The sequence below is a fragment of the Musca autumnalis genome, unplaced genomic scaffold, assembly GCF_047663935.1.
Source record: "Musca autumnalis isolate F117 unplaced genomic scaffold, ASM4766393v1 scaffold_3, whole genome shotgun sequence".
Taxonomy (NCBI): Eukaryota; Metazoa; Arthropoda; class Insecta; order Diptera; family Muscidae; genus Musca; species Musca autumnalis.
Genome location: NW_027411866.1, coordinates 65,365,640 through 65,382,818, shown reverse-complemented (window position 1 = coordinate 65,382,818; position 17,179 = coordinate 65,365,640). Strand labels below are relative to the sequence as shown.

The 17,179-nt window shown below is 33.1% G+C and overlaps 1 protein-coding gene across 1 annotated transcript in view; it reads left to right on the top strand.

The window, feature by feature from the left end:
• The window catches only part of Spt6 (transcription elongation factor Spt6), a 123,424-nt gene that overhangs the window by 39,155 nt on the left and 67,090 nt on the right, over positions 1-17,179 (top strand). The window contains exons 3-5 of the mRNA XM_073979371.1: positions 3,914-4,119; positions 7,976-8,092; positions 8,150-8,307. Coding sequence (XP_073835472.1) covers positions 3,914-4,119; positions 7,976-8,092; positions 8,150-8,307 — 481 coding nt within the window. The remainder of the gene's footprint in view (positions 1-3,913; positions 4,120-7,975; positions 8,093-8,149; positions 8,308-17,179) is intronic.

Below are 17,179 nucleotides of genomic sequence, written 5' to 3'. Positions count from 1 at the left end.
TGGAGCCGCTATTTATACATCCAAGATTGCAAATTTGAATTTCTGAATTTCAACTTGAAGCTTTTTATTTGCAAAGACGACTCATTTGTCCCCCTTCTATTCCAGAAATCAATTTTTCAATATTACATTACATTTTTTCTTTTGTTATCGTTTTTTTTTTCATTGCCAAGTTACCCGAAGAAATTGTCTGGTAGCCTGTGGTAGAAGAATGTAACGTGACAAAATGTTCACGTACATAATACTACAAGAACTACTACACTTACAATACAGAACCAGCCATTCAATAACAAACCTACACTACGTGATTACTATTCATTCGCAGAGAAATAACGTTTTAGATAAGGGAGATTTGCATTTTAGTGCACCATCACAACATTCATTGTCATTGCCTACAACAAGTTTTTCTCATTTACCCCATATCTCGAGTCACTCAAATATTATAGAGTTGGATGTTGATGACGAGCTTACTACTGCAGGGAGTTAGCTACACGGGTTGGAACAAAAGACTGTTCTGAATCCGCCAACTTACACTTCAGTGCTAAAGCGTTGGGAATACTTTTTGAGGGCTACCCATTAAGTTGTGGTGGCTAATACATACACAGGACTTGCGAGTCAGCTATTCCACAGGGCCTTCGGGTCAGCTGTTCCACTGGGCTTTCGAGTCAGCAGTTCCACTGGGCCTTTGGGTCAGCTGTTCCACTGGGCCTTCGGGTCAGCAGTTCCACAGGTCCTTCGGGTCAGCTGTTCCACTGGGCTTTCGGGTCAGCAGTTTCACAGGACCTTCGAGTCAGCTGTTCCACTGGGCCTTCGGGTCAACTGTTCCGTAGTTAGAAACCAGTAGCGCATGCTAGAATTTAGAATAACTAGACTAATACCCGAGCCCTTCGTGTCCCCGAGCATCAGCTACCGAAAAAAACACCTTCCTTGCAAAAACTTGCAAGCAATCAGCTGATTTGTCAAACCACAGTAATTTGGCGGCCATTAAAGAATTCAAAGCAAGTAGAAAATTATATTTTATTAAAACTAAAAAAGAAATGACCAAGAAATGACGCAGTTTTCCATTTTGCAACCTTGTTAAAAAAAAAAACAAACAAATAAAATTGTTTTCAATTTGCACAAACATAAATCACCGAATAATTAAAACAGATAAATGATTGCAAGAAGAAATTTGTCAAGCAAGAGTTTGCAAACTCTCAGTAAAAGAACTTTCAAAATGTCTCTCTCGAATCGCTCTCTTTTGTTGGCTTTTTGTGTTAACAGACTTCCAGCAACAATTGGTACAAAATGTTACAAATTTTAGAGTAATCAGACAAACCTATTACGACGATAGTTTTAACAACGTTGGTCATGATTTCGAGTCTTCGATAACGTCAATCCTACGAGTATTGTAAATAATTTTTATATATTTAGAAAAACGTGTATAAATAAACACACAAAATTCATCTCTATTGGATCGATGGAATTAGGTTGTAATTCTGGGGCCTAATTACGACATTCGATTCGATCGAGTTTTTGCTCGTGAAAAAAAAATTGGACTGTGAAAACCTATGTGCTCTTCAAAGAACATTAAGAAGGTAAATGATAAAAAATGTGCTTATTTTAAAGCAAAAAAAAAAAAAAAAAAAATCAAATTATTAATGTAAATATTTGTTGAATTCGTTGAGTAATATTTTGGGTAATAATTTCGGAATGAAGTTGTGCTAGAAAAATGAACTAAGCGATTCATTTTTGTTAATCTTCTTGAGATTGTTGTAACAGATTACTAATGAATCTACCTTAAGTGTTGTTTACACCATCTATCAATGTCGTATGAGATGTCAAATTTTCTACCTGCGAATGTTGTACGCATAGTGTGTCCACTATGAAAATTTTCATCTATCAAAATGATTTGGCAACTCATATATAAATTTTTCATGTAGGGAGCGCTCTATTTGATACGGCATTCTCGTATGTAAACATAAATTTATCAGCTGTTTTCTGGCATTCTCGAAAAAAAAGAAAAACAAAATCTTTTAAAAAAGAAAATGGAAAGTTATGTACATATATTTAAATATTTAGAAAAGTAAATAAAGGGTGTTTATAATGTTATTTTCAGATCGATTGGTCGAAAGAAGCAGTCTTGGAAATGATTGGTTTGTAGCAAAAGCATGAATGCCTCTATAACCCCAAAAACCTATTCTACTCAACAATAAATGTAAACAATGACAAAAACAGCTGTTTTTATATTTATAGGTTATGTCATACGAAAATAACACTTGTACGTATGAACGCACAAATTGAAAGTTGTATAGATGACGTCAATTTTGACAAACATAGAGAATGTCGAATGGGTGAACGAAATGACAGCTCATATGACATTGATATATGGTGTAAACAGCTCTTTAGTAAACATACGGTTGGTTGCGCGAATGGGTTTCATCGTTCATTTTTGTTTTTTTCACGTCATCATATAGGGTAAGTGCACCAGTAGTCGGCACTTTAAGGATTCTCGTATCTTCAACCGTATGTCATTCCGAGTCTAACTATCCAATCAAATTAAATTTAAGTTGTTATGATTCGTTATTTTGTGTAGTTTTAGATTATATAAACAATTTTTTTGATTATTTCTGTTCAACATGCAAAAAATACAATTTTAGTGAAATACTGCTTTTACACCAGTAGTCGGCACCATTCCCCAATAGTCGGCATGATATGATCCAGTAGTCGGCATGTTATATTTAAATACAGAAAAAATGCATACTTTATATTTTTTCTTAAATATTTGAAAGAACTGTAGCTTAAGCATTAGTTATTTATACATTTCTAGTTTATTAGATACGTTTCTATTGATTTTACTTCAAAAAGTAAGGAAATTTAAACATATTGTTTAAATAAATTAGTTCGTACCAGTAGTCGGCATCTATTACCCAGTTGTCGGCACCTCACAACGTACGTATTTCAAATCATGGCTAATATTGCTTAAAATCGCTAAAGTTCCTTTCAAATTGAAGCTATTTTTTATTAATTAGCCATTAAAGTATTTCTTTAGAATTTTTTATAATTATTAGCTAAAAGTAATCGATAAAAATCAATGTTTATAACCCCATGCCGACTTCAGGCAAATTTTATATTTTTTTGTCCCTAAAGTCGGCATCAGCAAAAATTGCACAATTATAAATATTATTTAAAAATTTATTTTTCTGAAGTGTTCTTTTAACTGTTCTCTACCTATATAAAAAAATGTTGTGGAAAATTTCTTCATTTTAAAATAATTACAGAGCTTATAAGGTTAACATCTCCACAATTTTTTTCTTAAGAAACATGCATTTTCGGTTGTGGTGAAAAACCCTCTAAGACAAAAACTTAAATTTCGATATAATAATTGGTTCTAGCTCAATGAAATTTTATATAAAGTTAGCTGACAATATTGTTGAAGAATTTTTAAGATTATTTTCCTATTTTGTTTTCTTAATTTTTAGTTATTTGAGTTCAAGTTCAAAAGGTGCCGACTACTGGTACATGCCGACATTAGGTGCACTTACCCTAGTCGAAGGTCACACCAGAGTGGTTTCATTGAAACTTTTTGGTATTTATAGATCGAGTTCCCCACTACAGCAACTTTATTATATCACTCTACTGTGAAACTCGACCTAGGAACCCTTGTTTTCATGAAATTGTTTCAATGAAACTCTCCAGTGTGACCTTCGACATAGAACCACTTTTTTCAACTTTTGCTGGTTAAGGGCAAAAGCGCGGCACATTTTATCTCACTACGTTACGGACGTTAAATAAAATTCCCTAGGTGACACCACGGGGAAGTCAGTGTCCACTTGAGATTATCGTGATTAAATTAGCGATATCTTTTCCCTATTGTTTTGTAAAATTAGTAGAATTGTATAAAAAACGAAAATGATTTAAATATATTCTTTTACAGATGATGAGGAAAGACTTCGTGAAGAATTAAAAGATTTGATTGATGACAATCCTATTGAGGAGGATGGAACAGATGGAGAAGATTCAGATACTTCAAATGCTTCTAAGAAACGAAAAAAACACGACGATGATGACCTGGATGATCGTTTAGAGGATGATGACTACGACTTAATTGAAGAAAATTTGGGCGTCAAAGTAGAAAGAAGGGTAAGAATTCGTATTCAAATAAACATTTCTAAATTTTGTTTTGGAAAAATATACATATATGAGTGACATTTAAAAAAATAATATAGTTGAAGAATTCTTATTTTAGTAATTACCTATTATTTTGAGGTGTCAATAAAATACAAAATTCCAAATCTATAATTTATTTGAGAATTGTCAAAGCTTTGTTCCTTAACGACTTGTGTATCCACTTTGGACATTCATTGGAGCTTAATGAGCTTATATAAACAAAAATTAAGGCATGTTACACACTATGGGTACTGGTTCCCCAATTTTTAGAAAATTTTGATCTTTCGTTGGAGGATCTTTTTTTTTGAATGTTTTTTCTTAAAATTTTTTGTCTTTTATTTGTTGCATAGTATTTATTATGTATTGGCCCTTTCTGCTTCTCTTAACTATGGTTAAGTAAAGTGCAGTGGTCAGTGGCTTTATATAAGGAATTGGATTTTGTTTGCATTGAATTTATTTGATAGTCATTAATTATAATGTTGATAGCTTCAATATATATATATATATATATATATATATATATATATATATATATATATATATATATATATATACAGTTGCGTTAAAATAATAGGAGTGCTCATACACAAAAGGGAATGGTCCAAAAAAACATGGTTAATGTTCTCCATTTTGGCTTATTTTGTATTTGGTTAACATTGTTGACATTTCAACTGTTATTTCATTAACAGAAATGTGGCAGTTTGTATTAAATTATTTACTGTTTACACCAACATTATAAATCGTTTTAAAATGTTTTGTTCAAAAAATAGGAGTGTGGAAGAAAAAGGGCAATACAAATATTTTTAGTTGAATTTACGACCAAAACTGTAAATATTTTAGTTGATAGTACTAAATACAATATATTTGAATTTTTTTGAAAACAAAAGTCCTTTGGTAGTATCCAAAAACAGGCGATTGTCCTTGTGGCGACTTTTTCAATAAATTAAGCTCTTATTGGGGAATTCAGTATATTTTATAAACAAAACCTTTATTGATTAGAGTTGTTTAACACTCCGACTATTACCTCAAACAAAACAGAATGATTGGTATCCCATAAATGGGTGTATTTTGAACCATGAACCAAATTTCAGTCAGTTTCCATTAATCTTTTATGAAAGGATCGGCCAAAACAGCGCATTTATAAGTCATTTATTCCTCGACCAAATGAAATTATGAGGTCCTCAGGATGTTACCTTTATGTACACAATCAATTCCACTTCTATTCCAAAAATATTTTAAAGCGTGAATGGTTGAAATTAGTTTTACACCATTTTGTGATAATCCGGCTTTGACTACTCTATGGTTGGTATACACCGTACTATATTTTTCTACATAAATTCACGTTTTTCGTTCAAAAGTGTTTAATTTAGATTAGTTATCATAAAAAATTGTGTTTTATACGATGGAAAACCTAATAAAAATATTCGCAGGGCAACTTCAGAAGTATTTCCTTAAAATTAGCTTTTTAACAAAGCGTGTAGAAAAATGGCTCGTACTGCCAATCATCCAATTTTTCAAATATAAACAAAATAATTGTTCTGCGTGTAGTTAAGATGCTAAGGGTCTTAAAACTTTATTTGGTCGAGGAATTAATGCCTTATAGATACGCTTTTTGGTCAATCCTTACATAAAAGTCTAATGGAAACTGGCTAAAGCTTGGCTCAAGGAACAAAATACACAAATTTATGGGGAACCAATCATTATGTATTGTTCGAGGTAACAGCTTTAGCGTTAAACAACTCTAATCAACAAAGGTTTTGTTTATAAAATCCATCGATTTTCCAATAAATGCTCAAATTATAGGAAAATAACTGCAAGGACAATATCCTGATTGTGGCCACATTCAAAAGCATTTTTTGTTTTGAACACTATTAAATTCACTACTAACAACTAAAATATTGTCAATTCTGGTCCTAAACTCAAATAAAAATATTTTTATTCTCCTTTTTCCTCCACACTCCTATTTTTTTGAACAAACAATTTTAAGACGATTTATAATGTTGGTGTAAACAGTAAATAATTTAAAACATATTGCCTCATTTCTGTGAATGAATTAACAGTTGGGATGTCAACAATGTTAAACAAATGCAGAATTGGCGAAAATGGAGAAGTTGAAACATGTATTTTGGACCATTCCATTTTGTGTATGGGCACTCCTATTATTTTGAACACAGCTGTATATATAAGGGTCTTAAAATATATATACATATATATATATATATATATATATATATATATATATATATATATATATATATATATATATATATTGTTTCCTTTTCTTACTTCTGTCTAATTCTTAAATTTTAAGTTGTTGAATGTTTGGATTTTGTAGTAAGTTAATATACGTTATTGGCCTTATTGGCTTTTTATATTATAAAGGAAGAAATAAATGAAATGAAAGGAAGAAATAAATGTAAGACATCCATATGTTAAGACGGGACAGACCACAGTTTTATATATCCAATGTATAACCTGAGTCTTAACCTCAACTCTTACCTATTGAATTCTTACAGAAGTAAAGTGCAATCAAACCTTTCTTTGCGCGCTCCTTAATGTTCTTATTCCATCGTAGTTGATGGTCAAGGACCAAGATATTTTACTTCCGTTGAAAGACATAATTCTATACCATCCAAACTCGGTAGTGGGAAGCTTTCGATTTTCCTCTTTATTTATTTTTTATTTATTTATTCGATATCAATACAAAGAAAGCCCACAAGGCCAAAGTACTCTCCCCTGAGGTGTGCCAATAGTAACCGATTTCCTAATGGAACTCTCTCCCAATGTTGAGTTAATGATGCTGCTTTTAAGTATCTCATCGATCCACCTTGTGAATTGATTCAAGACATTGTGAATTGATTCGAGCTTTACCTTTTTAAACGCTCCTTCAATATCAAGGAAGGCAGCTAGTGTGAATAATAGCTTTGCTAAATAATCTGTTACTTGCTAAAATGTTTTGTGGTGTTTGGACGGTTGGATAGTTATCAATAATTGCGGAAAATCTACATTCAAATCTGACAATGTCTGACTTCCGAAAGTCAGCTGCTTTGTAGTCATGCATGAAAAATAGGGGTCTTAGATCGAGTTCACCACTATTGCAATTTTATGGAATTACTCCCCTAGTTTCATGCACGACTACAAAGCAACTAACGTTTCGGAAGTAAGCCAATGTGTACTGCACTTAACTTAAAACTACTGCGGCGTGCATCTGTGTGTTGCCAGATTGTTACATTTTATGTGGTAATACTAGGGTTTCCCTAACTAATACATAGTACGTTTTCGTGTTGTTTTGCATGGCTCACCGGTAGCATTGGTTTTCGTTTAGAAGAAGTTTGTTTACTTGAACAGAAAATGTTTTTTCCCACTTCGGAAGTCAAAGAAACTTATATGTATGTCGACATCGATAAACAGGCTTTTAATAATAGAAATACTTATGCATGCAGGGTGCCACCGTGGTGCAATGGTATGCACGCCCGCCTTGCACACAGAAGGTCGGTGGTTCGATTCCCCGGCCAGGCAACATCAAACATTTTTCAACGCTGGCAAAATACCCCTCAGTAATGGTGGCGACATTTCCTGAGTATTTCAGCCTTGTAAAACTTCTCTACAAGTGGTGTCTTTAGACACGCCGTTCGGACTCGGCGATAAACAGTAGGTCCCATATCATTGAGCTAATATGAATCGGGGTGCACTCATTGATATGAGAGAAGTCTCCCTTGTCCCGTATGGGATGTTGTGGAACAATGTTTTTTTGTTTTTTATGCATGCTGCAGAAATTACAATATTTAACGCATATTATTTTTTTGTTCTTTTAAAATTTATTTTATAGAAGCGTTTCAAACGCTTAAGAAGGATTCAAGAGGAAGAGAGCGACGGAGAAGATGATCACGTGGACGAAGGATTGGCTAGAGAAGCAATAGCTGAGCAACTATTCGACGATGATGAAGTATGTGTTATAAATTTACCAAAAATAATATAATAGCTATTACTCTATTTGAAATAGAACGCAGAGAGGCAATCTGAAAAAAGTAATAGAGAACTGGAAAATTTCGAAGAAGACGAAGAGGAATCGGATTCTGATGCTGATGACTTTATAGTGGATGATGAAGGACGCCCCATTGCGGAAAAAAAGAAAAAACGAAAACCGATATTCACAGATGCGTAAGTTGTAATGGTCATATTTATTTTTACAGATATCTGAATGGTTGAGAGGTACTACACACATTATATTCAAATAATTTCCTTTACAATTTGAAATTTATCACATATATCGTCTGCTCCGTCGGAACAGGTCGTAAGTGCCTCACAATAAATTTTTGAGGAGAAAGAAAAAACATTCCAGCGCTTTCTGTATTAAAAATTTTACTATGGTGGTAAAGGCAGTATTTTTCGTTTATTTATTCCGCTTCAATACCTGTACTTTGTTTGGTAAAATTCCGTCGCGTTTCGGAGATAATTGGATGTCTTTGGACTTACGACCTTTTCTTTGTACAGTTTTGTATTTTTGTAGGGACTTACGACCTTTTCCTACAATTTACGGACGTTTTTAAATAAAATATTTATACTTTACAAAACAATGTGGAAAGGGTATTATAAGTTTGTTTTGTCCAATATTCGTGTAACATCGCGAAGTATTCGTCGTAGACCCCCTCCCCTTGCCATTTTTTCATATCTTGACGGGATAAAGCGATCTAACTATGTGTGTCCGTCTGTCCATTAACAATTGTAATAAAACTGCAGGCCTCAATTTTGGACCGATCGTCACGAAATTTTGTGGAGAGGTCGGGTTCCGACCAGGAGTGACCCCATTAGATGTTGGTTATGATCGAAAGGTGTGAAATGGACCAAACCCACAATTTTTACCCTACTTTGTAGCTGTCCTGTAGATCGCAGTAATATTCCGATCGGAACGAAATTTTAAGAATGATTTGAGTTTAAGACGAAGAATAAGCTTGCAATTTAACATGGTGATGAGATAATTATTAGCGGGTTTAATGGACTAAAACATTTGTGTGAACTCTATATTAATAAAAGAGTAAAGTGATTGACTGACTCACTGATTGATTCATCAACGCCCAGACGAAACGGCTAAAGCTAGAATCCTGAAATTTTGGGTGTGGGTCACTCTTGGTCCGAAGGGGTCAGATAAGGCTGGGTTTTTGGAAATTCGAACTTGAAGGGTACGAAAAGTACTAAAAGGTACTAAATATGGTACCGTTTGTATTTGGCGAACCGGTAGAGCTAGAACTTTGAAATTTGGAATGAAGGTCACTGATGGAGTGTAGGAAAGATGTACTAAAGGGTTTTTAGAAATTCGAACTATAACTATACGAAAAGTTCTAAAGTGTACTAAATTTGGTACCAATTCGTATTTTGTGAACGGATAAAGGTTTTTTTTTATTAAGATTTATTTTATTCGCTTATATTTCATTACAATTCTTATATGTTGCCCCAGCGCCTTCAAGGCTTTTTTGGGGCTAATGTGTTTAATGAACGGATGGTACTATGAAAAGATAATATTAAGGTAGTTCTATATTAGTTTCATATTTGTTGCATCAAAGAATCAAAAAAAAAAGTATGCAAATCTTACATCAGAAGCATTCCTGTATTTGTTAACAAAAACGACTTCAGTTCTCTTTTAAAAGTAGAAATACGAGGCTGGTTCTTAATCCGATCAGGAAGATTGTTAAATTCTAAACATCCATTATGCTCTATGCGCTGTTTACAGATTTCAAGGCGACATCTTTTCACTCTTAAATTTGAACGGTTCCTGGTGTTTACCAATGTTTGATTAATGCTAAATTGAATGGAAGTCAGGCCAATATTATTAATAGCCTTATACATATATGTTAGCAACTGTTGCTTGTATAATTCATACAGCGGTAATATATTTTTTGATATATTAGCATATAGTTGAGCTGTGGGGAACAATCGAGGTAAATTGTAGACAACTTTAAGCGCCTTATTCTGAAATCTTTGTAGTGACTTCAGGCTTGTGGTATTCTTATGGGCATATATTAGTGCCATGTAGTTAAAATGACTTTGTATCAAAGAATTGTAAAGCAAAACTTTGGTTTCAACATTGAATTTATTTCTAAACTTGTGCAGAATCCCAATGGCTGGTGCAATTTTTGTTTTTACCGCATCTATATGCACATTCCATGCCAAATTATTTTGCATATGAATGCCTAAATATTTAAGCGATTGGCTTTCGTAAATATTTGTATCGCCAATAGAGAAATGGAAACTGGCATCATTTGGTGAACATCGAGGTCTAAATCTGATCATTTTCGTTTTATTTGAGTTAAGCACAAGTTTATTAATTCGACAGTACTCCATTAACATAATTGCGTCATGTTCCATTTGACTTTTTAATATAGCTTCGTGATTATACGGGTATAAAAGAGTTATATCATCCGCATACATAATTAATTGCCCATAAAGATTTAGTCTGGATATGTCGTTTAGATAAACTGTAAATAACAAGGGTCCCAACACGCTTCCTTGTGGTACCCCATGCTGTACAACACCAATGTTTCCTTTCATTCCATTTATTTCCACAAATTGCTTCCTATTTATAATGTAGCTTTCCAAAAGTTTCAGTTCTTTGCCTTGAATACCATAATATGGCAGTTTCGACAGTAAAATACGGTGGTCTATTAAATCAAAGGCTTTCGAAAAGTCATAAAATACCGCACCTACTCCTCCAAAATGTGCATCTAAACTTTCACAAATTAAGTTTACAAGATTCACAACTGCCTCTTGGGTTCCGCTCCGTTTTCTAAAGCCAAATTGCATAGAGTACATTTGTCTAGTCCCCTCCAGAAAGTTTGATAATTGCTTGTGAATCAGTTTTTCAAATATTTTATCAATTAAAGGTAGTAATGCTATAGGCCTGAAATCGCACGTTTTAGTTGCAGTTGCAGATTTAGGCAATGGTATAATTTTAGAAATTTTGAACACCTCCGGATATATTGAGGTATTTGCCATCGAATTAAATATGTATGCCAGTTGTTGGCTAATGCTTTCTTTAGATGCTATCAAAACTTTGCCACATATTCCGTCATATCCGGGACTTTTTCTAATATCTATATTTTCGATAAAATATTTAACGTCATTTTGACTGACTTCTTTCAAGGAAAACATAGTGTTACACTGCGTCAAGGTGTTAAGAGCATTGCAAAGAATCTACATTCCGAACTAGTTTCAATTAAAGGGGAACTTTCCATAATTTGTTCCCGTTTTGATAAAGTTTCAAATTTGTTTAGCAAATATCCGGATTTGGACGAATTTGCATCGTCACCATCGGTTATCGGGCAGAAACGCAAAAGGTCGACGAAAAAGAGTACAGGTAAAACTGTTTCTAGTCGTAAACCTAGTGTTTCTCGGGATACTGTAGTACAATCGGATCCAGTTAATATTTCTGATACAACTGAATCTGGTCGTGCTCAGTTATACGCCAATGTTGTGTTGGATAAGCCTTTGGAAGTAAGCAAGCAGTTAAAAGAGGTTGTAGCAACTCCTGAGTTAATGAGTACTGGTGGTGCTAGTCTTGAAAAGACCTCACAATCTGCTCAAGGTATTCAGGAGTTGGCAACATCCTTGCCTGTTGTCTCTTCAAGGGGCTCATCTGCCAATGTAGGCCATACCCAACAACCTGTGCAAAGATCATTATCTATGCCTCCAGCTATGAAAATGGTATTTGCGTCAAGGTTCCCTCCCGATTAGGAGATTACTTTCTTAAATGTTACAAGCTTCGTTCAGCATTTTCGGAAAGTAGATCTTCTTTCAGGATTGTTACTAATCAGTCAATATTTAATCAAATTATATCGAGAGAATTTTGGCCTGTAAATGCTTTTATAAAAGAATTTGTGGAAAGAAACGACAAGTTAGCACATTTGCCTCCGCGAACAGCTACAGTTTCAAAAAACTAAAAAATTCTATTTCTATATGCTATCAGAATGTAAGGGGTTTAAATACAAAATTAACTCGCTTATATACTGATAGCCTCGGTTTTAATTATGATGCAATTGTTTTATCTGAAACTTGGTTAAAAAAAGCTGTATTAAATAGTGAAGTTTTATGTCCGAAATATCAAATATTCAGAAATGATCGTGTTGCTAAAAAAGGTGGTGGAGTCCTTATTGCAGTTGACTCCTCTTATTCAACTAATTTAATTGAAATAAATAATATTCCTGATATTGAATTTTTAAGTATATCCATTGAACTAGGCAATTTTAAATTATTTATAACTTGTTCCTATATTCCTCCTTCTTCTCAACTTGACATATATAAAAAACATATATCCGCAATCAGTTCAATCGTTGGAAATATGAATGAAACCGATCGAATTTTGGTTCTGGGCGATTTTAATATGCCCTCTGTTAAATGGCTCTTATTACCAGATTCTGAAGCTCTAACACCACTAACATCCCGGGCGAATGCTAATCAAGATACATTCGAAATTGTTAGTCGATTTTGTGACCTCAATCTTCATCAAATAAACGATATACTGAATAGTTACGATAGAATCCTTGATTTAGCATTTGTAAATGTTACTCAATATTTTGAAATAATAAGAATTCCACCAATTTCTATTCCTGAAGATATTCATCATCCCTCATTATGTATAACCATGACCCATAATCATTCCTTTGGGGAAAATCAGTCCAAAGTGTTAAAAACTGTCCTTAATTATAAAAAAACAGATTTTCGGAAACTCAATTCTCTTATTTCTTCTGTTAACTGGACATCGGTATGTCTTTGTAGCAGTGATATTGATCTTGATATTAAAATTAACAAATTCTATGAGATCATAAATAAATTTATGCTTGAATGTATTCCAACTATTAAAGTCACAAATTCTTATAAATTTCCATGGATTACTCCTGAGTTATCAACTATAAAAAATTCCAAAAATAAACTTTTTCGTAAATATAAAAAGTCAGGTTCTTCAATTGACTACGCCAATTATTCTGTAGCTAGGTCTAAGTATACGCTAGAATCTCGTAGATCATATAATGAGTACCTTAACAAGATTAAAGAAAATTGTAAGTCCAATCCTAAGTCCTTCTATGACTTTGTTAATTTAAAAAGAAAAACACCTTCTAAGCCCTCTTTATTGAAATTCAATAATCAAGAATTTACTAAAAACACAGATATTGCTGAATGTTTTGCAGAATTTTTTGCTACAACTTATTCAAGTGCATCTTGCCAAATTAGAGATACATATCCTTATAAATTATCTCAGATTGATGAAATTTACATGCCTTTCTTACAATACCAAGACGTTTCCAAAAGTCTGCGATGTTTAAAACCCATTAAAAGTCCAGGTCCCGATGGAATACCTAGTTTAATTCTGAAGCATTGTTCAGTTGCATTGTCAACCCCTTTAACTCTATTGTTTAACTATTCCCTTAAATTCGGTCATTTCCCCGCAATATGGAAAAAGTCTTATATTGTACCTTTACATAAATCAGGCAGTCTGACTAATGTATCCAATTATAGAGGAATTGCAAAATTAAGTGCAATTCCTAAATTGTTCGAAAAATTAATTACTTCTGTAATTTCCCATAAAATTCAACCCATGCTAAGTCCATATCAGCATGGTTTTCGTAGTGGTCTTTCGACCATAACAAACCTTATAGAATTCACATCGAATGTAATAAAAGGATTTGTTCGGCATAATCAAACTGACACAATATATACAGATTTCAGCAAAGCATTTGATAGGGTTAACCATAGGCTTTTGTTGTATAAATTAGATTATATGGGCTTTAATACTAATTTAGTAAGATGGATATCTTCTTATTTACAAAATAGATCACAAACAGTTTTGTTTGATGGATGTGTCTCAAAATCGATTGACGTGCCATCGGGTGTTCCGCAAGGAAGTCACCTCGGACCGGTTCTCTTTCTTTTATTTATAAATGACTTGCCAAACTCAATAATGCATTCTAGATTGCTAATGTACGCTGATGATGTCAAGCTATTCATTACTCATAAATCGGAAAAGCAAGCTGATCTTCTCCAGAGTGATTTAAATAGCCTTTTTCAATGGTGTAAAATCAACTGTATGGACTTAAACTTAAAAAATGTAAACATATGTGTTTTTCCAGATCTTCTTCTTTAATAAGGCAATACAATATTAACGGTTCTCAATTATTAACTGTAGCATCATTTGTTGATCTTGGCCTTTTGATGGATCGAAAATTAAAATTTAATAATCATGTAATTTCTATTGTTAATAAAGCGCATGGAGTTTTAGGATTTATAAAAAGATGGGCCAAAGAATTTTCAGATCCCTATATAACAAAACAACTATTTACGTCACTTGTAAGACCTATATTAGAATATGGTTCTGTTGTATGGGACCCTCAATACGCAGTGTATTCTGATAAAATTGAATCAGTGCAGAAACAATTTTTGCTTTTTGCACTGAGAGGTTTACATTGGAATAGCGATTTTGTCTTGCCTTCATATACAAGCAGGTTAAAATTAATTCGATTACCTACATTAAAAAGTAGACGCACAATGTTAAACACTATGATGGTGCATAAAATTTTAATGGGTAATATTCCCTCGGATTTCTTAATATCATCTATTAGAATAAATGTTCCTTGTAGAACAATTAGAAACTATCAACCCTTATTTAGAGATTTCCACCGCACGAATTACTCTATGGGAGATCCTATTAACAAGATGTGTGTAGATTTTAATTCCATGTATTGTAATGTAGACTTTGGCATGAGCCTTGACCTTATAAAATCTAACATAATTTTATTTTTAAATGAATAGTATATAAAAATGTATTAGTAAGTAACTAACTAGCTGATGAAGTAAATTCTGTAGCTGGTTTTCAATTTCCCTCTCATACCCCATCATGATGCGGATCATGGTGTGTACGCGATCCCTACGTAAAAGGGAGGTCGCCCCCTCGGTCGGCAGGGGTGGGAAAGTGAGGCGTGGGATCGAATAAAAAAAAAAAAAAAAAAAAAAAAAAAACAATGGTCTCCATCTCTGCATACCATGTTGTTTTTTTAAATTCTGGGAATATTCAAAAAATATTCATTAAGCATATTGCATTTGACGGTGTCATCATAAACTACTTCGTCTGCATCGTTTCTTAATTGTATTTGTTTCTTCTGCTTCCTCCCCAAACAATCATTTAAGAAATCCCAGGATTTACGAGGGTTTTGATTATTACTTTCCAAGTTCTGGCTTATGTACGAATTCATAGAAATAGAACTAGCAATCTTTATAACGCGACATATGTGTTTCAGATTATACTCAGTTGTTTTATCCTTGCCATTCCTCCTTCTTTTTGTTAATAGTTTTTCTTTATATTTTCTTAGGGATTGAAGTTTTTCATTTTCCCAAGGAGTTAGTAAAGTTTTAGACAACATTGTTTCTTCTTTTATCGTTGTGTATTTGTTTATACTTTCAGAAATAATAGATGTAATATTCTCCATATCGATGGAAGGATTATCGGTATATATGAAATTTCCAGTATTATGCCGAATATTTGCACCTATATTATAATAATTACGTTGTTTAGTGAATCTTCTAGTAATCTGACTAGTTTTTAGATTACTTTTTAACCGGCACCATAAAATGTTGTGATCCGATAAGTCACATCCAATTGAATCAACATGCAATCTATTCGCCACATTGCTATAAACATGGTCTATAGACTTTTTACTTATCGGCCTCGAAATCAACGTATGACATGTTTCATAGTCTACAGATGCAAGAGAAGAATAAATATCAGAGGATTCTTGCGGGTTAAGCAGGTCTATATTCGAATCCCCAACAATAACAGATGGTGTACTGCAGCTACCACACAATTCATCTTCTAAGTACGTCAAAAATGTGTTCACTTGACACTTCGGGGAACGGTAGAATGTTGTGATTTTTAACGGTACCCCATTAATAAGTAATGCATCTAAGGAAATTCTGACAGATTCAATGTAACTTTTGCTTTCGCAGAGTTCAACTACATAAGAAAGATTATCTCGGACATATATAGAAGTTCCTCCGTATCCATCGAAACGACAACTGTGTATAGCATTATATTCAGGTATGCTATACAATTGAATTAAGTCTCTTCTAAACCATGTTTCCTGAACAGCTATGATATCTGGTAATACAGGAAATTGTGCAATAATACTTTTAAATTGATTAAATTTACTATATGAGGAGATGCTTCTGACGTTTACAGAAATGATGTTAAAAGTGTAATCGTTATTATTTGTAAAATTTGTTATGAATGAATCAATGTTTTGAAAATTTTTATTATCCAACATTATGTATTAAAAATGTAAAGACAAAACATATAAAAGTACAACTCCATGAATTAATTACGTTGCTCATCAGGCGATACGAATGCATTTTGACCATCATTTTCGTTATCGGTATCCACATCTGAAACTGACAAAACTCTCATCGACTTCCTTCCCCGAATTGTATTTGTTGTAGCTTGTAATAACAGGTCATCAACATCTTCCTTTCTTCGAATCAAATTTGGATGGTGTATAGCACTCTTTCTTGCGTAAATTTTACTTCCAATTGTATATATATGATTAAAACCGACTGTTTTCAGTGATTTAGTGTAATTAAATAATTCAAGCGATTCTTTGCTCAAGAAGTCATTGACATAAACAAACTTCGTATTTTCATGTTCTTTAAGTTTCTTTTTAGCTTCCATTAGTTTATTTTTTGCGATTTTGGAATTAAATTTGACAATCATTGACTGACTTTTAATGTTATTATTTTTCTTTTTCAAGAAATAGGCTTCTTCAATTTGTTCTTCATCGATATTAACACCGATAGTTTTTGATACTTCAATGACCGTTTCCACTGCACTTGTATTTTCATTTACAACAACTCCATTTACAACGCAATAATTTTTTACGCGTTGATCATTTAACATTTTCATAGAATCCTTTAAGGATTTTATTTCAGATTTGAGTATTATATTCTCTCTTTCAATATTCTCAATTCTTTTTGCATTAGCGCCTATGCTCATCATAAG